General features: G+C 45.4%; 1 protein-coding gene across 1 annotated transcript in view; it reads left to right on the top strand.

The window, feature by feature from the left end:
- Positions 1–20979, top strand: part of LOC135374730 (cilia- and flagella-associated protein 45-like) — a 238809-nt gene that overhangs the window by 11606 nt on the left and 206224 nt on the right. Inside the window, exon 3 of the mRNA XM_064607654.1 lies at positions 3216–3287. Coding sequence (XP_064463724.1) covers positions 3216–3287 — 72 coding nt within the window. The remainder of the gene's footprint in view (positions 1–3215; positions 3288–20979) is intronic.

Here is a 20979-nt window from a genome sequence, read left to right as displayed (position 1 = left end):
TCCAGATGACCAACATAATATGTTTGAATAGCTTATAGCCTTACTGCTCACGTTCTTTCCTATTACATCGTTCAATGGCACCGCCGACCGCAGACATGGTCACATGAGGTAGGGTATTTTTTTTTTTTCGATTGAAAGTCGAAGTCAATTCTGCATCGTAGCAATATTTATTCGCCAGTATGTGTATGCGTGTGTAGAAAAGAGACCTAATCGTCTACCAGTGGGAATGGCCGAGGCTCCGATGTAAGAGCTCGGAAAGTACGAGTGAAAAAGTGTTTATATCTCGCCTACTACGACACGTGTAAAGGTCATTATCTTTCGGCAATACACTAGTGTGCAATACAATGAGTGCACGGTGTAATGAACCACGTCTATCGAAATGGCACAACCCTTTAGGTTCCTCCGTTGGCGCACGCGATAATAGGGCTCTGTCACATCAGCATGACGTTTTAGCGCCGGTGTAAAGTGCACGCGAAAACGGTCACAAACACATATGCGCTCGAAGGCGGCTACACAGAATGTTCTTCGACAGGAATTTGACCATTTCGCGTCCATTCCTCACCGGCGCCAAAACGATCACATTCCTGCCAATGAACACCCTGTGCGCCCGCTCGTGAGCGCACGTTTGCAAATCCTCAAAAAAGTTCCATGCGCCAAAGTTCCCAGGACGAACAGATTGTCAGTGTGGATGAATATGGGTGCGTGAACTGGCCCACGCTATAATGTGTGCGTGCGCCGTCTGTAAAGATAACTATAACAAGAATATGCAAAACAGTTTGTATGAAATTGGCCGTAACGCTGAGGTGCGTTGCAATATTCATGATTCAGGTAAAGACGTTAGTGGGTAACGGCCAGTGGCATACCAGCGATGGCAAACCTTCCTTGAGGTAAAGCTCACGCAGCGCAGCTATTGAAGTCTCTGGGTTACTCTCGTCCAATTAAGCTCATCATGAACGCTGTCCTCGCTCATATACGTACACTGCGTCAGAATTGCTGTAGTGATCAGCGAGAGTGGAGGGCCATGAAAGGATGTACTGTGGCTGCCATCTACTGTTGCACATAATGTAGTGGCCCTTCTACAAATTTTGCAGTTCAAAAGCTGTAGTTGCTTAGCCTTTGTGGCAGTGACCTTAAAGTTTTCGGTTGCAGTCTTGCCGCCTCACTTGCCCCTCGCAGAATCTATCTCAGCGCCCAGGAAGCTGCCCTTGCGTATTTATGGCTTGTATCGATGTCGCACACTCAACCGATTGATAACTGTGAAATCATCCCATCGACTGTAGAATGAGGGTGTGCCCTTCGTATAATCGCACATATAGAATACGACCATTCAAACCGTTGCCGAGGTGTCGTCACCGGCAACTCCAACATACCTCCTGTACATTGTGCGCTGTCTTTCGATAACAGGTCAAGGTCGATGCAGATTTCATAAGCCGACTCCACTTGCTTCGAAATGTTGCATGATACACCATCACAACAGATGGAATTCCAAAGGCAGAACAATATCTGCGTAAGGAATATGATATGAGTTACATATCGTTGTGTGTGGCGACCACAACTCCCGAAAAAGCAGTTCACTGCTCGATGTTAAATACCGCACCAAGAAGGCAATGTGATTTCCAGAACCTGCAGTGGCAGTTTTGAAGAAACCCATTTGGCATTGATGTCACATGAGTCTGAGCGCTATTTGTCGATGACAGCGAGCTCAAGGTTAAGCAGACCTAAATTACTTCAGAATGTTGCCTGTTAGAGCATCACATGACATGTAATTCCGAAGGCAGAACGATACCTGTGTATAAGGTATGAGCGTACATATGAAGCTGCAGCGGCAGATCGCCTCACTCTTAGATGAAAACACGTAATAGGCGGCACCATTGCAATATTGTGCTGCTAATATAAAAGGCATTACGTGCCGCCTGTACATATACTTACTTCGTACCACTTAGACTAAACAATATTATGTGGCGCTTATAGTATTATGCAGCTTAGAGCGAAAGGGCAGGCGTCGCAGGATGCCGCTTCCTGCTAACGTTCACATTACCACGATACAATTTATTAAGATAAATTGTACCATGAAAGAGATATAGAGATAGAGATATCGTGTGTAAGATATATTGAAGAGGGTGTCGTGGGGAACGAGCAGGCCGACAGCGCCGCAGAAGCAGCACTCTCGTATCGGAAACGGACCAGTATTGTTCTGCTGAGAGGAGACCGCCGTTCAATTCTCCGACGCCTAGTGACACCCCTGGCTTCCCGCCAATGGACAACCGACATTCTTCCCTCCTCTATGTTGAGCAGAGTTGATCCAACGCTAGCTTTCCGCATGCCACGAAACACCTCTCGTCAAGATGCTGCATTAATCCACCGAATGCGCCTCGATGTGGCCTTTACAGCTGAGTGGCGTTACCGCTTGAGACAAGTTGACTCTCCTACCTGCTGCCACTGTGGTGTGCTTGAAGATCTGGAGCATATTCTTCTTCATTGCTCCCACTAGTTCCGACTAGTGCCCATTGAAATGGGTAAACCCGCAGGATCTCTTAGGTCGTTGGATCTTCTATACACAAAACGTGCATGATATGCCAAACGATGATGTATCAGATCATGCCAGGCGATGAACAAATTGTGTCGCTTCGTAATAAAACCGCGAATCCTTTGTCTTACAATGGACGAACGCGTCTCGAGCCTCTGCAAGTCGTCACGTGCTGGGGAAGAGGGTTGACTAGTGCAGAGGCGCAGGAGGTACATATCACTACGGATAAAGCAAGATCAAATAAAGAAGGGAGGAGCCACTACGTCTGCGCGGCAACATATGCGGCGCATAATTCGAAGTGCTAAACATTCCAGCGCTTAAGCGTATCACACGGGCTCTAGCCCCCACTATCTGTGGCACACTTCTTGTGTCGCTTAGTATTTATTTCTAGAAAAACGCTTAAAAACGGGTTTTTGCATTGCAAATGGCACAATTGGCGTATTCCGATTCAGAGTGTACAGTAATCGCCACTGTAATGAGCTAGGTGTCGTCACATACAAGAGAGCTCCAACAGACACCGTCTCTGCAGGGATCTTCTAAAGCATCGAATGTGCGAAAGGGGGATTTATTGTGAAAATATCTAGTTGTTGTACATTGTTGTCACAGCTAGCTTTATGTCACTTGGAATGAATCGTACAAGGCGCACTTGGAGAATGAATGGTAACACCTACTCCTCTTATTATTCTAGGTAACGATGTTTCTTCACAACATCAGAGTTCTGCAAGGTATACAGAAAAGCTATGAGTCAGGCCTGGAGCAGGTATGTAAACTCTTCCTTCGTTCGTTCGTTATATATACGTTTACAAATTTTTCTTGACCTGAACCCTAAACGAATTCCGTTTACTGTGGTATCAATACGAATGAACGTGTACATAAGGCAACCGTCGGAACCAACGGCAACCAACGGAGAGGCGCGATAAGACAGGCGCAAAAGGAGAAGTTGACGTTGTGCTCGTGGAGATGATGTAACTGCTCACTGTTGTCGACCAAGTTGTAGTCGACCGACGTTGAAGCGTGTGAAGTGCCCAATTCAATCCGTCGTGGCATCCGACAACTTCCCGCAGATCATACACATTGTTCGCAACAGTCACTGCAACTTAACTCAACTTTCCAGTTGCAGCACACAGCCGCCATCTTGCTCCGCGATGGCATTTGCGAATCGGTCGAACCGACTGAGATCGTGGTCGTTTGAGGAAAATCGCGCGTCCTACAACTAAAGCGCATGCGCGACACTGGGATGGGACGTTTCATACCGGCTAAAATGTCGCTAGTTTTCCTGATGACAGCGGAATTGCGACAGGTCAAGTAAAAGACAATGTTTCGTAGGAAGGGATGTCTCTTCTATAAAGCTAGGCGCTTTGAAGTTTCTGCAGGCAGCGTGAGCTGCTGAGGTGAATGTCTGTCACCGTCAAGAAAGGGTCGGAAATTTTTGTTGCATACACTATGGCGATCCCAATGAAGGCTTCTAGGGATGTTTGGCATTGGCAGTTCCGTGAGACTGCCTGGGTCCTTCAGGAAGACGGGCATAGTACCTGTTCTTCGTTTTTTGGGGGCGATGCAGTGTTGCTTTCGTAATGCTATGCAATGTTGATCAATAAGATCTGTGGAAATGATGAAGCAAAAAGAGAGAATTATTATCAGTGGTTAAACCCCATAATGCTTTCTTATTACGCGAACTCCCAGTTGACGTTGTCACCGAAATATTTTACGGAAAAACTGTTGTGTTGTCACAGAAATGTTTTTGCCAATGTATAGCGTGTATACTTCAGTGCCGGATATATCCGCCAGAGGGTTTCAAGGCCACGGGTTCTATACGCCTCAACGTTATACGCCACGACCCCTATACGCCCCAGGGACTCACTCCTGACCACACTTTATCCAGCCCTGGTCATGGCACACTTTATCCGCATAAACCATCATACGCTACTTCAAATGTGTGATACATTTCTCCAGTCACCAGACTTCGCAACACTTGTGTGGAAAGCAAATTCAGTTCGTGTTTACTGACATAAGTACACAGAGATCATGTACTGCGCCAGTTTTTTTGGCACCTATGACGCCTGCGGATGTATTTTTGTTAACATGTTGATCTAATTAAATTAATTGGAAGTCATTCTTTCTCATTGACGACCATTAAACTAATTCGTTCAATTGGTTCCTTACTCTGTCATGTGGTCTTCGCCAAACAACACGCAGAGCCTTTTCTCGAAGTCAGCTTCTCTGCATCACTTCCAATTCAGTAAATGAGAAATAGTCGGATTTCACGTGTTCAATCAATTCGCTGTCTGATTTCTCACTGAATCTCTTTAAAATTGTAGGGAGAAGCCAATGAGATCATGTCTACTATTTTCAGCATGGTTCATAATACTATCTCAGAAAACATGGCGAAATCATGCTCTTTTATTTATTTATTGCTATTGTTATTTTTAAATATCTCGCGTTGTATTCTGGAGCTTCGTTTTGACAATTTCCTGTATCACGCAGTTTTTTAGAGCGCTTTTCTTGTAGTAGATGTTAATAGCTAGTCTCAGTCGATGTCCTTTGATGCGTCTCAGTGGGTACTCATCAGCAAACCATACCATAAAGGACGTTGTCAAAACTAAACTCCGCCGTGTGATGCGAGAAGCACTGCGCAAAGTTATGACGGTATCGGAACCTCTGACATGAGTACCTATCGAGCCCGTTTTGATACGATCTACGATATAGCGACTACGATGAAAGGACTGCTTCCCATCAACTCACCTATTGGGATGCTTGCAAACACGACAGCCATATAACGACAGCGACTGCTCGCTTGTAGCGATCAGAATTCTTCCGCCACCTCGTAAAAGGCATGAAAATCGAGTCACAATATTATATGCAAGGCGGCTATGTTGTCCTTGGAAAAGCTTTTGACACAATGCTGGGTCAATTTAGAGAGAGATAAAATGATGTTGTGCTCTCAGCAGACATGCATCTTAGCGGCATTCTAGCCTTCTACCGTTCTACTTCGTTGGCGTGATCCCGTTCGGCGACCTCAAGGTGGCGTGTATATGGCGATAACTCTGATATAACGATAGAATTTCGTGTTCCCGTTAATATCGTCATAAACAGGCTCGAATGTAAGACGTTTGAAGAAAGTTACGAGAATAACTCGTATATGTATTAGAAATGTTCGTAGATTAGGATGCTTCTTATTGTTAATGCCTTCTAATAAAATATAGGCACAAGGCCTAGGCGAGCTCCGCACACAGACGTCGCAGTTGAAGGATATCGTCGGCAGGACATTCAGCTTGACATAAACTCAGTTCGACTGTGTTATGTTCAACAATATGGCATATGCACTTGGGGCAGTTGGTACATGCCTCAAACGTGTTGTGGCATCATTTTTAGGTCATTAAGAGTCATTAATCTCTTGGTGCAAAGGTAGTTGCGATTACTTTGCGTTAGTTACGTGTTCGGTTGAACTACTTCCTCTTTAAATTAGTGCGTTAGACATCTCAGTTACTTTTTAAACAAGTAGTTACTAGTTGTAGTCCCCTCACTGTATATCATGGCATACCCCCGTTGATACCACTCAAAGTTTCTCACAATGAGGACAATGAGAAGCATGACAAGATATAGTTCCTGGAGGTCCTGCATCCCACCATGTCTGACAGACGCAAATCAAGTGGTGAGCAAACATGCCTCGAAAAAAAAACGTATGCATGTAGCAGATGACCTGATCAACGTCTTGTTTACACCTTTTTTCGGTAGAAAATGGTATCATGGTGTACAGAGAATCATTTGTGAATTATTAACGTCGCAACCTAGCACATCCCAGGCAGCACACCAAGATTGACCAATATTGGACCAATATTGGCAATCTGGATTGCAAATATTGGCCCAGTATTGGGACCCAATATTGGCAAAGTAATATTGCCGTTATGGGTCCAATATCTGCAGGCCAGTTTTGCCGTTATCTCGTATGTACCTTTATTGGATCTTTCAAATTACCCTACTATCTAAACAAAAATCACAAGGTCGTTTACGATTTGAGCACTTGGGTTTCTAAGAAATTATGTTTCTCCTATCCCTTATGATCACTAGATTGCAGCATTCCGGCAATATGCTAACGTTGCATTTTATTTACAAATTAAAACATATATTCCGACAGTGCAGCATCAGAAATCCGGGTCTTCGTTCTGGTACGAAGGTGCAGGAGCGATGCATAAGTTGGCAGTTGTCTTGCCCTTCTGCTAGCCGCTGTCTCTGTCAGCGGCGCCAAAAATGAACCTCCCTACATCCCTGTACACAGCTGGCTCCTCGTGCAGTGGTGACCGCTGCATTATTGCTCCTGAAAAATAAGCAGTATATGATGAGTAGGACTTGTAGGAATAATTCCGTATTTAATAACACTTTGTAGAAACACAGGAATAGCACTTAAACACATTGCAGAAAAACAAAAAAGGAAGAACATTTCTCCGCATGACTGTATTTGTGAGTTATTGCTCAAGCAAGATCCTGTGGGGCTGTCCAAAGCTGATCGAGTGCATACTAAAACCTCAACAAATCTGTCTGAAAAAAAAATAGTTTGAGACACCTGGGAAACCTTGTAGCAGTAGGAGGAATGTAAACAAATTACACACACTCTATGTCCACATGCCACTGCTATATCTAGAGTCGTAAGTAAGACAACTGTAAACAGCATTAGGATTACCTACCAATCACAGAAAATGCAGGGATTGGACCCATGAGCGCACACTTGGTACGTTTCTTCCCATTTACACTGAATTCTGCCTGTAGCGACGGGCACAATATACGCTGGATATAACAGCCCTGACTACAGCGTCGAGAGCAGCTCCTCCCAAAACCAGCTAGGTATTCTTTCTGAAACAAATGCATCACAGACCATATAGCTTTTTCTAAACCAGCGTGACCGACCTCTTGTAGTGTACAGTGGTGATGTTTATTTGCTTTTACGAACGATAAAATGGCTATTTATGAAATATATGCTACACCACAGGTTCCTGAGGGTCATTCCATGCCAAATGTTCCAGGATTGTAACCAAGCAGATTCGGGGACTTATGCAAAAATGTTGAACGAGAAGCACGAGCATAAAGAGCACCTGGGCATGAACAAAGTGGGAGTTACGGTCACTTTACTACATATTATACTCATTGTTCTCTTCTCCTTCCGTGGCATTGGCTGCAATGATGGTTTTCATCATCGATCTCCGGCGGCAGTGGAAGGGAAGTTGTCAGTAGTGAGGTTTACAGCACCCTGACTAAAAATTCAAAAGATGAAATGTACGAATTGGTCCTACACCTGAAAAACATGAAAGTTCAACTCAGATTATTTGCTAAACACTGCGTGCAAGAAAATTGCACATTCTGTGCCGCTCTCTATGTGGAAAGGCCATATGCATGTAACAGAGAAAACAAAAATTCTGCTATGTAAGACTGAGCATCAAAGGCTATGGGAAAACGTGTACCGTGATAGCCCCTGAGCATTTAACCTGTAGCTGACGACGATGCTAGGCCACGCCCTCGTGACCAGCCAAGCTCGTCGGGCACGCATCATCTTTACCCGCGTTCATTCTAGTCCCGCTCTTGCCCAGTAAACTGGCTATTCTTCCTGCTGCCTGTCTTCGACTCTTTTCTTCACGTCGCGACAAACTCAAAACAAATACTACAGGTTTCCCCGTCGTATTTAGTCCTTATACCGCGGAAATTAATCCTTCTTCCGTGGAATTTAATCCCCATGCCACCACTTTTAATCCTTGTTTCGCTGAATTTAATCCTTATGCCGCCACTTTTAATCCTTATACCGTGGGATTTAATCCTTCTTCTGTTAAATTTAATCCTTGTGCCACCAATTTTAGTCCTGATGCCGTGAAATTTAATCCTAAATTCTCGGGTTATCTTTTGATTACTCATTTCATTACGATACAACAGTGTGGGACTACCTGAGTATCACAATGTGTGACAATTACTGCTCTACGCAGTACAATGGGATGGTGTAGGACTACCTCATGGTTTATGACCTCTTTGACTACTTCCTTCCTTAGGCCTATAATTCGACTTTTTATGACGAAGACTACTCTTCCACTATTATGGGATGGTATGAGACTACCTGCGTCATATATGGCATGCTATGACTATTTCCTTCTTTACATTCATAAATGGACTTTTTAAGACTATGACAACTACATGCACTACTATGGGATGGTATGGGACTACCTGCGTGATTTATTACCTGTTTTGTCTATTTCCGCTTTGGTAGCAATAAATTGACTGTTCATGATTATGGTTACTCTAGGCACTACTATTGGATTGTATGGGACTACCTGTATGATTTATGACCTGTTTTGACTATTTCCTCGTTTACAGCCATGAATTGGCTTTTTTGTGGCTATTCCTACTCTGTGCACTGGCATGGGATGGTATGGGACTACCTGCATGATGCATGACCTGTTATGACTATTTCCCCGTTTACAGCCATAAATTGACTTTTTTATGACAATGTCTACTCTATGCACTACTCTGGGAAGTCGGCACTACCACTGTCGGCATGATTTGTGACCTGTTTTGTCTATTTCCTCGTTTACGGCCATAAACTGACTTTTCGTGATTCTGGCTTCTCTATGCACTACTATGGAATAGTATGGGACTACCTGCATCATGTTTGACCTGTTATAACTATTTCCTTATTCATAACTATAAATTGACTTTTTGTGACTAGGACTACTCAATGCACTACAATAGGATAGTATGGACTACCTGCATCATATATGACATGTTATCAGTATTTCCTTATTTACGCCTATAAATGAACCATTTCTGACTATGACTACTACGTGTACTACTATGGAATAGTATTGGACTACCTGGAAAGTAGTTGCTCTGAAGCTCGTACACACAAACTGACAAAACAGCACATCCTTCAAGTTGCCTAGGAACAATAACAATTGAAATATTACATTCCCCGAAAAACTCCTTTTTCACGTCTCTTTCCAAATGTAAATTGGTCAGCAATGACATGCATATCACAGTACCACATCCTGGTCATGAGTTCTTTATAATGCTCTTCATGTTTCCCCACAATTTATCGCTTCACTGATCTCTTTGCGCGTCACCGGCCTTCTATGTTAAAATGCTGTGAGCCCAGTCCTCGAGTTCTCACATAACAAGCGTTATCGTGAAGGTAGTCCTATACTATCCCATCGCGGTGTAAGGAGTAGACGTAATTATAAGAAATCTATTTGTGCCTGTAAACTTGGAAAGTGTCATAACATGTTATAAATCAGGCAGTCTTATATTCTGCCACTGGAGTGCAAGAAGTATACTAGTCGTATTTCTAAAAAGTTCATTTGAAGCTGCGAACACGATACAGTTATAACATGTCATTCGTGCAGGTAGTCTCATAGTATTCCTGGCCGAATCCAGTCTACCAACGCTCCGCGCTCAAAGCTCTTTTGACCTTTCTGGACACAATCGGACTTCGATCCTTATTGTGAAGGGGCTCATTATTTCATTGCCCACGTCACCAGCAGCAATGGGGTAGAGTATCGCCTCTCTCCATGAAACTCCCCATTCATCATCTTGAAATAAAGTTGTTGATGGTGTTGTATTCCATTGTAGTGCGCCCTGTAGTCGTAGTCACAAAAAGATAATTTGTAGCTGTAAACAAGGGATTGTCATAAATGGTCATATATTATGCAGGTAGTCTTATAATATCCCTTTGTTGTGCAAAGAATAGTTGTATGCATCAAACTCAGTTTGTAGCTACAAACGACGAAATAGTCATGGCAGGTCATAAACCATACAGGTCTCTTAAATTATCCCACTGTAGCTCAAATGGTACTCATAGTTATAAAAAATAAATTTATTGTTGTAAACACGGGTTGAGTACTGCTTGCGTATTACGTTCATAAGAAATTTTCTGTTAACAACAATGAAATAGTCACAACAGGTTATAGATCATGCAAGTTCTCCCAGACTATCGCACAGTAGTGCGTTTACCGGCGATAGTCAATTTATTGCTGCAAACGAGGAAATAGTCATAACTGGTCATAAACATTGGAGGTGGTCCCACATTACCCCATAGTAGTGCATCGAGGAGGCAGTCATAAAAATTAAATATATTGCCAGAAACAAGGAAATAGTCATAACAGGTCATAAGTGTGCAGGTAGTCCGATACCATCCCATTGTGGTGCATAGAGTAGTCATAAAATGTCAATTTATAGGCCTAAACAAGGAAATAGTCATATCAGGCCGTAAGTCGTGGAGGTAGTCCCACACTATTCATTAGTAGTGCATACAGTAGGCATAGTCATAGAAAAGACAGTTTATATCTGTAAACAAGGCAATGGTCATATGAAGCCATAAATCGTGCAGGTAATCCTACTATTACATAGTAGTGCATTGAGCAGTGATAGTCACAAAAAAGTCAAATTATAGCCGTAAACAAGCAAATAGTCAAAAGGTCATAAATCACGCCGCGCAGGTACTCACATATCATCCCATAGTAGCGCATGGAATTAGTATAGTAAAAAATGAATATACCACTGTAAACGAGGAAATAGCCAAAACAGGACATAAATCATGTAGGGAGTCCCAAACTATCCCATAATAGTGCATAGGGTAGGTATAGTCATAAGAATTCAATACATGGCCATAAACGAAGACATGGTCAAAACAGGTCATAAATCATGCACGTAGTCCCATACCATCCCATAGTAGCGCATAGAGTAGGTATAGTCATAAAAAGTCAATTTTTGGCCGCAAACAAGGAAATTGTCCTAACAGGCGATAAATCGTGCAGGTAGTCCCATGCTCTCACACAGTAGTACGTTGAGCAGTGATAGTCACAAAAAGTAAATTTATAGCCACAAACAACGAAATAGTCATATCATGTCATAAATCATGCAGGTACTCCCTACCATCCCATAGTAGTGCAGAGAGTAGGCATAGCCATAAAAAGTCAATTAATAGCTGTAAACGAGGAAATAGTCGAAACAGGTCATAAATCATACACGTAGTCCCACACTGTCGCATCGTAGTGAAAAGACTAATGAATAGATAACCCGAATTTAGGATTAAATTCCACGGAATAAGGAATAAAATTGGTAGAACCAGGATTAAATTTAACAGAAGAAGGATTAAATCCCACGGTATGAGGATTAAAAGTGGCGGCATGAGGGTTAAATTCCACGGTATAAGGATTAAATTCTGCGATATAAGGAGTAAATGCGACGGGAAAACCTGTAGTATAATGAAAAACCACTGGCACGAGATACTGCGAAAAGTTTCAATGCGAGCATTCAATAAAGCATTAAACACAATGCAGAAACCTCTGCAACCTCTCCGTATTATTTTTAGTCCGTTGAACTCCAACTCCAACAATGCAGAAGCTTGTACCATGAAACGCTACAAGTACGGAAGGCTCTGACAAACATTGCACTATAATAGATTGTGAGGGTGAAAAACAATTCAAAAGCCGTACGGAAGAGTGGTGCAGATAAGCCATTGGGTTCGAACCGAAAGAGACGATAAAGGTGGTGGAAACGAGGGTAGGCACAGGAGTTTGTCGAATAACTTCGTAGCCGCTCTGAACATACAACATAGATATGAGTTGTTGGGGAACGAACGCCATATACGAACCTAAAAAATCAACGAGATCGGACGAGGGGGAAACGAGTTCCGTCCCCAGGCAGTGAGGAGCCGCTCCGACCGGTTCAATACTCCACGTTACCTGCATTTGGAACGGAGAACGGTTATCCTTGCAGTTATCACACTACACTGATTTCTAGAACTTCAAACGGCCTGTTCCAATACCTAGATAACTGGTGAAACATGCCGCAAGTAACACCACGACTGCCACATTCACAACCGCCACAGCAGAGAGCGACAAAGAGCACACTGTTGCCAGGCCTGTCACAGCGAAGCGCCAAGCGTGACAGTTTGTCAGACAGGCTTGGATTTAGAAGTCCATCAGAGCCTAGGGTTGTTCCAGACCCTTAGTTTGGGGCCACGTCTGCCAGTGTGAAGTTTTTAGCTTTGGTAGAACTGCACATACCTATCTGATCTGAATTTCCATGTGTCTAAAAATGCCAGTATTCCCTGTATATGGCCAACATTGGGAAATGCCAATATGGCCACTGATGAGCCAGTATTGGTGGGATCTTGGGAATATTTTGCCGATACGCCCAATGGTGAGCCAATATTGGCGGCGTCTTGGGAATAGTGGTCCAATATTGAACCGGTATTCCCAATGTGCAGCCAATATTGGGCCAAGCTTTTGTGCTGCCTGAGAGACTTTTCTGTTCAGCAAGCGTAGAAACTGCACTGAGGAGTTCGATTGTTTCAATCCCTCCTGCCTCCCCCCCCAAAAAAAATAAAGTAACACATGCACGTTATATATTCTTCCTTGTTCTCACGATGCACTAAGCAACATCTCGTCTGTTGGGCAACACGTTGCCAACTAGCGTCTTTCGGTTTCGGTTTTGGAGCTTTTAGTTTTTTTGTCTTTTTCATTTGGATCCCAATAAAAACTGACGGTGAGGGTTTTGCCAAACCCCTCTAGGTAACACAAGGCCTCTTTGTGCATGCCGCGATATCACAAGCCGTGATATCAAGCGAGCATCGCCGCGCTCTTGTTTCGGAAAGCGATGGCTCAACGAACGTAATGGAATTTAGCACAGGGTGTCGAACCGAACCCGAATGGAAAACCGTACCCGAACCGTCTTTTTGCCGGAACCGAACCCGAATCGGAACAGAACCGAAAAAATAATAGAGGTATCGAGTTCGTAACGAAACGGTTCGGACATAAGCAGTCAACACAAGAGTTGAAGTGCCTCTGAATTCCAGAACGAGGACAAATGGTCTCCATACGATGGATTTCGCAAATTTTCACCTAGCCGTCAAACGACAAGGATGTATAGTAAGCACGCTATTAGCGTTTTCCAGTTAGCCAGGCGGGAGGACTGTATACTTCGACACGCTGACACGCATCAGTAAGAAAGGCCGTTCGAGGATTACCTTTATTGGATAGGAAGAACGGTCACTGTGAAGACTGCGTTATTGCTAAACTGACAAGTATACCTTACGAGACGTCAGCTCAGCAGCGGATCCACAGTGTACTGAAGGTGGTATATTCAGATTTGTGCGGGGCCGTTCGTCGTTCTGTCTATAGGTGAAAGCAGGTACATACTTGTCGTGAGTGACGACCTCAGTAGGGGAGCAACAGTGTACTTCTTGAAACGCGAGGACAAAGCTGAATGAATGCAATCATGAATTTCATCCCAGGCGGCACCCCAAGATTGGACCAATATTGGCAATATAGATTGTCAATATTGCAACATGGCCTATATTGGTCCAATATTGGCAGCCAATATTGGTACGCCAGTTTTGCCACTGTCAGGCCGGTATTCCCAATCTTGGTCCAATATTGGCGCACCAGTTTTGCCAATATTGTGCCAGTATGCCCGATGTTGGTCCCATATTGGTTATCCAGTTCTGCCAGTCCTGTGCCAGTACACCAGTCCTTGGTCCAATATTGGTAGCCCTATTTTTAACTTCGTGTCCTTTGCTCCACTCTGCGGTCATACTCTAATGGAGAAGTTTTTGGCTGTTCAATGAACAACAGACTCACACGATTGTTTAACACGCACACGAGTTTATTTCGCTGACACTACATCTCTTATGAAACTCTCAGACCTTCGACAACTCTGGGTCTTCATTTTCATTTTGGAGGAAGACTGTGCCTCCTTGTGGGTGCTTTGTACCCCGCTTCTGGCGGCCACCGTCTCTATCCGCTGCCCCGGGCAAAAATTTCCCCAGCAGTTTCTCAGCATCTTGTTGCCGCACGTTGGCTCGCTGCATGATTGCACCTGGACAGAAATGTTAAGTGATAGAGTTTCAAGTCAGGTACAACAGCATGTACTTTATCATATTTTATCATGGAACAACGTTTGGTTTGTGGAACCAGACATAAGCAATTATTCCTGGTATCCGTTGCTAACTGCCTGGCATTAGTCATATCTTTGCCGCACTCGTTGAGACACTGGAAATTTGTGCACATTTTGTCACGCACCCCTTCTTGAAAGAATCGGAGGGATGTGCAGTGCAATTAACTGCGATACATCACCAACCTATGATTACGCGACATAGCTTCGTATCCTTGAATGCTTGCTTGATTCTCTTCCTGCCATGCATGTTGAAGTTCAGTTGCAGAGAAGGGCTCATTGTTCTCGACATGATGCCTCGGGTACCACGCTCCACATGTGCCCCACCGAAAGCAGCCAGGTATATCTTCTGAAATAAGTAGAGCGTGGTAAAAGCCTGGTCAAATATGTTGTCACAATAATAACATTTTTAAGCATAACTATATGAAGCCGTGTTCAAGAATAGAGCCGACAAAGTGGTACTCATGTAACAACCTAATTGGATAGTTTTGCTAGAACTGTCTAATACACCAAAATCAAAAATTATTATCTAACACTAACGGAAGGCTGCAAGGGAAACAGACTCATATAATACATGCAAAAGTAAGATATTTAAATGCCATTGTTGTAACCTGAAAAACCATGAAGAGGAGGAGTGATCTGAAACCACGCCCCCCTCGCTCTCTGTGTTCACGTGAATAAATTATTCTTGTCTCTACATCCCCTTGTTCATCAACATGGTGCCGTGATCAGGATCAATCGGCATAGACCACCTCCAGAAGCACAACGCAAGCAGATTACAGGCATCTTGTTAGAGCCCAGAGCAGCAACCCCAGATATACCGATGTTTGTCCAGTTAGAAGGTGAATCTGCACTTTACCTTCAGCGAGACGTCTTCGATCCTGGCGGCGGACGAGGAGCGACAAGCAGTGGGACAAGCAGTGAGATATATTCATTTGCATCACGATGAATAGGGACACCGTATCGAAAAAAACGGAAAGTTCTCAGAACGCAAGTCACGAACCTTATCGGAGAAATTGAACGGGCCACTCAAGGGGGAGTTGGTCAGTGTGTTGTAGAAACACTCACGCACCAGTTAAAGGCCTTAGACAGTCTCCTGAAAGAGACCAATAGCCAGTACGAACAGTTTATCACTGCCGAAACAGCAGATGGAGAATTTGAGAGATTGGTTGATTACCAAATGAAAATAGCAACCGCGTTCGCAACATTGGGGCGGGCAGGTATACGAGAACCAGCAAGTGTACAAGAGCAAGGTGCAAGGTGAGCAGTCAGCACTTCACGAGAGGAAGTAGTCAAATTATCAAAACTTGAACTGATCAAATTTGATGGAAACAGAAAAGGTGAACTTTTCAGGAGCGTGTTGCTTCAAACCGTTACACCGCTAATAGAGGGAAGGCGAGGCACGCAACCAGCAAGGATACTGCTGGACACTGGAAGTCAAAGGTCCTTCATTACAACGTCATTGTCCAAGACACGAAGATGTACAATATTGGGAACGGAGAATCTGTTCATCGGATCTTTTGGAGGAGCAGTTTCAGAGAAAGAGATGCGAGTCGTTGAGCTGAAGATAAAGAAGCACAAGGGCACACATGCACAGACGATCAGAGCTCTCGAAGTAGAGAAGACCACCAAGATCAGGATCGTCTTCGACGCTTCATCTTCTGAGACACCCGGGACATCTGTAAACGACTGTTTGGATGCAGGGCCGAACCTTAACCCCGATATAGTCTCGGTTCTTCTCAACTTCAGAACGCACAAAGTAGCACTTGTTGCAGACTTGAAACAAGCGTTCCTGTAGATTCTCATACAAGAAGAAGACAGAGATGCACTTCGTATGCTGTGGTGGGAGCATATACAATATACTACGGAAAATAACAAATTGGAGACATGGAGCATGACAAGGGTAACCTTTGGAATTGCCTCGAGCACGTTTCTACTAGCAGCGACGATAAAAGCACACTTGCAGTCCGTGAAGGATAAGTACCCGGACACTGTGCGGATGTTGGAAAAATCTGTTTACGTCGACGACGTGATCATCGGAGGAAGCAGTGATGAGGATGCAAGGAAGGTTTATTTAGAAGCAAGCGAGATATTTAGCACAGCTGACATGTAATTAAGGAAATGGACGTCAAGCTCCAAGGATCTGATGCAACTATTTGCAAGTGACTTCGAGGGAGAAGAACCTGACAGACGAGTACGCGAAAAATGGCAAATCAAGGTACTTGGACTTAACTGGAATTTCGAAAAAGATGAGATCGAGATATCTACAGAAAATAGCGTGAAAGACATGAACGAAGAATCACTATGGACCAAACGTACGGTGCTACAACGTGTCGCAAGGATATATGATCCATTGGGGATGTTAGCACCCGTAATTGTTGCAACAAAGATATTACTGCAGGGCCTGTGTAAAACAAAGATCTCATGGGACGATCACCTGCAGACGGATCAACAAGACCGATAGCTTGAATGCTTTACGGACGTAGAAGAGATGCAAAAGATCACGATGTCTAGATGTTATGACGACGGAAATCAGAGCAAGGTCGTACGTACTGAACTGCACATATTTTCGGACGCGAGTCCAGCAGCATACGGATGCGCAGCGTACATGGTTACACATTACGAAGATTTAAGTTGCAAAAAGCAATTACTCATGGCTAGATCACGAGGTGCACCTCTCAAGTCGTTATCATTAGCAAGGCTCAAATTGTTAGGATCAACTCTTACAGCGAAGCTGCTGGACTATTTAAAAGAGAACTTTCAACGTAAGTTGGATGAGGTTTACTGTTGGACAGACACTACAATTGCATTGCAATGGATCTCTTCCGAAACCTCAGCAGAGGTGTTCGTATCAAACAGGGTGTGAGAAATACGAAAAGTGACTGCGAAGCATGCATGGAAGCATGTAAGATCACAAGACAATCCGGCCGATTTGCTGACTCGAGGAGTAAAGTCAAAAACGCTTTTGTCATCGAAATTGTGGTGGGAAGGGCCTCAATGGCTAGAAGACAAAGGTCAATGGCCAAGTCAAGCGAACGAAAAGAAAGATTTGAGGGATGGAGGTGTGGAAGGAACACACACTAAATCAAGCGTGCAAGCCGTCCAACTTTCGGCAGACATGAATCATGATGAGACACAAGACATCTTTGATATTAACCGTTTCGAACCGTCGAACCGTTACGAAAAGCTGCTAAGAGTAACGGCACAAGCATTTCGTTTCATTAAGCGCATATCAAAAGAAAGAATATCGGGCATTGTTAAGCGCAGAGGAACAGTAAGAAGCAGAAAAGTACTGGATAAAGCGAGAACAGAAGAAGCTGTTTGAAGGAAGTGGAGCCGCAGACAGTCCGTTGTATCGAAGTATCCGACATTTCAAAGATGAAGAAGGAATCTGGCGATTGGACGGCAGAATGCACGCTAGCGACATGTCCTACGAAGAGCAGCATCCAATAATTCTTCCCAAAAATTGATATTTTACAGAGTTACTAATACGTCGCATACACGAGAAGATGTATCATGCGGGCGTCAGGGACACTTTGATACGATTACGTTCAAGATTTTGGGTAATCCAAGGGAGACAGCAGACGAAGAAAATACTTCGAAGATGCGTAACGTGTCAAAGGTTCAACACAAGGTCCATAAAACCGGAAAGCGCACCACTTCCTCAGGACCGGACTACTCAGCAGCTTCCATTCAGAACAATAGGAGTGGACTTCGCAGGACCGCTTTACGCAAGAGCCCACGAAATAGAAAAATCGGGTAAGATATATTACATTGTAATATTTACTTGTGCCACCACATGGGCTGTACATCAGGGAATAGTGGATAGCTCGTCAGCAAACAGCTTTCTGCAGGCGTTTAGAAGATTCGTAGCACGCCGCGGATTCTGTACCACTATCTACAGTGATAACGCCAGGTCCTTCAAAAGAGCCAACAAGGACATTAACTTGATGATACGCGACCCCACGGTTCGGAAATTCACAACAGCCAAGCGAGTACGATGGAAATATATCGTCGAAAGAGCGCCTTGGTGGGGAGGGTTCTATGAAAGGCTGGTAAGAAGCATTAAAGCTGCGCTACGAAAAGCCGTTGGAAAAGCTGTGAAGACTAGAGAAGAGCTTGAGACCACACTCGTGGAAATTGAAGGTATTCTAAACGATCGACCACTCACGTACGTGTACACAGACTCGGCGAGCCCTCTTCCTCTCACACCAGCGGGCCTCATTGGTGGCGACACACCATGCCTTCCATCCAAGCAAACAGTGACGTCTTTAACGAAGACCTGATAGCAGCATGGTCTCTCAGGCAGCAAGCCACAAGGCTATGGTGGGAAAAATTGAGAAAAGAATATTTGAAAGAGCTAAGAGGCACTTTCATGAAGAAAGGTCAGCGAAAGCCCAGAGTGCAGGTGGGAGACGTAGTTCTGTGGGTTGTCGCGACGAGGGATAATGAAGGGACAACCACACAGGCTGACGGTTGGCATGAGAATGGTTTAATGGCGGTGGAGCGAAGCTTGGGTGCGGGTGCTGCGTGCGCACACGGCATCATCAGCGCACCCAGCGGCTGATGTCCTGCCACACCCCTGGCCAGACGAAACGGTCGGTAACCAACTTGATGGTGGTGCGAACTCCGGATGGGCGAGACAGTGGACGCTGTCAAAAACTGCGCGGCGGAGAGTAGAAGGGACGACAGGGCGAGGTGACGAGCCTGACTTGTCGCAGAGGATGGGGAGGGCAGGAGAATGTCAGCGAGCGTGAGAGACGTGCGCGAGGACGCGCGGAGCTGGCAGAGGTGGCCGTCCGAATTTTGTGCGGCTGCCAGGTTGTCGATGCTGAGGACGGGCTGGCCGGGTACAGCGTAGACGCGGCTGAGTGCATCGGCCGCTACGTTGGTGGAGCCCTTCACGTGGCGTACGTCCGTGGAAAATTCCGCGATGTACGCAAGGTGGCGAAACTCGCGGGGGGAATAATTTTGGCCGGTGGACGTGAAGGCTCCGACGAGGGGCTTATGGTCTGTCCAGATAACAATACGCCGGCCCTCCAAAAAGTGGCGAAAGTGGCGCACGGCCGCATAAGCTGCCAGCAGTTCCTTGCCGAAACAGCTGTAGCGGGCCTCGGTTGGAGACATCTTGCGTGAAAAGAAGCCAAGAGGTTGGGTGCAGTGATCGACTTCTTGTTGGGGAACAGCGCCCAAGGCCCGGTCGGAGTCATCGACCATCAACGAAAAAGAAGCATCGGGACGAGGGTGAGCAAGAAGTGTCGCGCGCGCGAGGGCCTTCTTGATGGCGACAAAAGCTGCCTCGTGAGCCTCTGTCCACGGAAACTTGGACGCGCCGGGCCCTGGGGACGGGAGGAGGTCCTCCAGTGGTCGGAGTATCGCTGCGCAGGATGGCACAAAACACCGATAAAAGTTCACCAAGCCGAGGAAGCGGCGCGGCTGACGGATTGAAGTGAGGGTAGGAAATTCTGCGATGGTCTGGATCTTCTTGGGCAGAGGCGAGATTCCGGCAGAGGATACGAGATGGCCCAAGAATTGAAGAGAGGGCTTGCCAAACTCACACTTCTTGGTGTTGATGACAACGCCGTGGTGTTCGAGGCGGGCAAAGACTTCGCGGAGGTGGTGGAAGTGCTGCTCCTTTGTTTCGCTGACGATGAGGAGGTCATCCATGTACGCGAAAACGAAGGGGAGGCCTCGCAGTATCGAATCAATAAAACGCTGGAACGTCTGCGCAGCGTTCCTCAAGCCGAAAGGCATGCGCAGGAATTCAAAGAGCCCGAAAGGTGTCACAATGGCTGTTTTCGGAACGTCTCTGGCGCTACGGGAATTTGGTGGTATGCCTTAGTGAGATCGATTTTGCTGAAATACTTGGCCCCGGCTAGGTTCGTGGTGAAATCCTGTATATTGGGCAGCGGGTAGCGGTCGGGTTTCGTAGCGATGTTCAGGGCGCGGTAATCCCCGCATGGCCGCCAGTCACCGGTTTTCTTGGGGACCATATGTAGGGGAGATGCCCAATCGCTGGAGGAGGGGCGTGCGATGCCGATAGCCAACATATGGTCGAATTCGCTGCGAGCGATATTCCACTTCTCAGGGGCGAGACGACGCGGCTTGAAGTGCACCGGGGGCCCCGACGTGTTGATATAATGGACGACGTCGTGGCGAACGGGCTTCGTCCAATCAGATGGCTGGGACAGAGAAAGGCCTTAATTCGCTGATCACGGCAGCGAAGGGAGACTGAAGGGACGAGAGGGAGATGGCGGGCAAGGAAATGCGGGGCGTTGATCCGATGCCTGCTATGCGCAGTCCCGTGTTCGAGTCAAGGATGACCTTACGACGACAATCGACGAGCAGACCAAAATGCTGCAGAAAATCTGCTCCGATAATAGCCTGGTCAGCGGCTGCGATTTTGAAGATCCACGGGAAGGAGCGAGGTAGGCCGAGGTTTAGTGTCAGTGACTGCTCGCCGTAAACGGGAATGCTGGTGTTGTTGACAGCGGTCAGGTGGTAAATCGGGAACTTGCACTTGT

Source organism: Ornithodoros turicata, chromosome 1 (assembly GCF_037126465.1).
Source record: "Ornithodoros turicata isolate Travis chromosome 1, ASM3712646v1, whole genome shotgun sequence".
Lineage (NCBI taxonomy): Eukaryota > Metazoa > Arthropoda > Arachnida > Ixodida > Argasidae > Ornithodoros > Ornithodoros turicata.
This window is presented reverse-complemented; position numbering and strand designations above follow the sequence as displayed.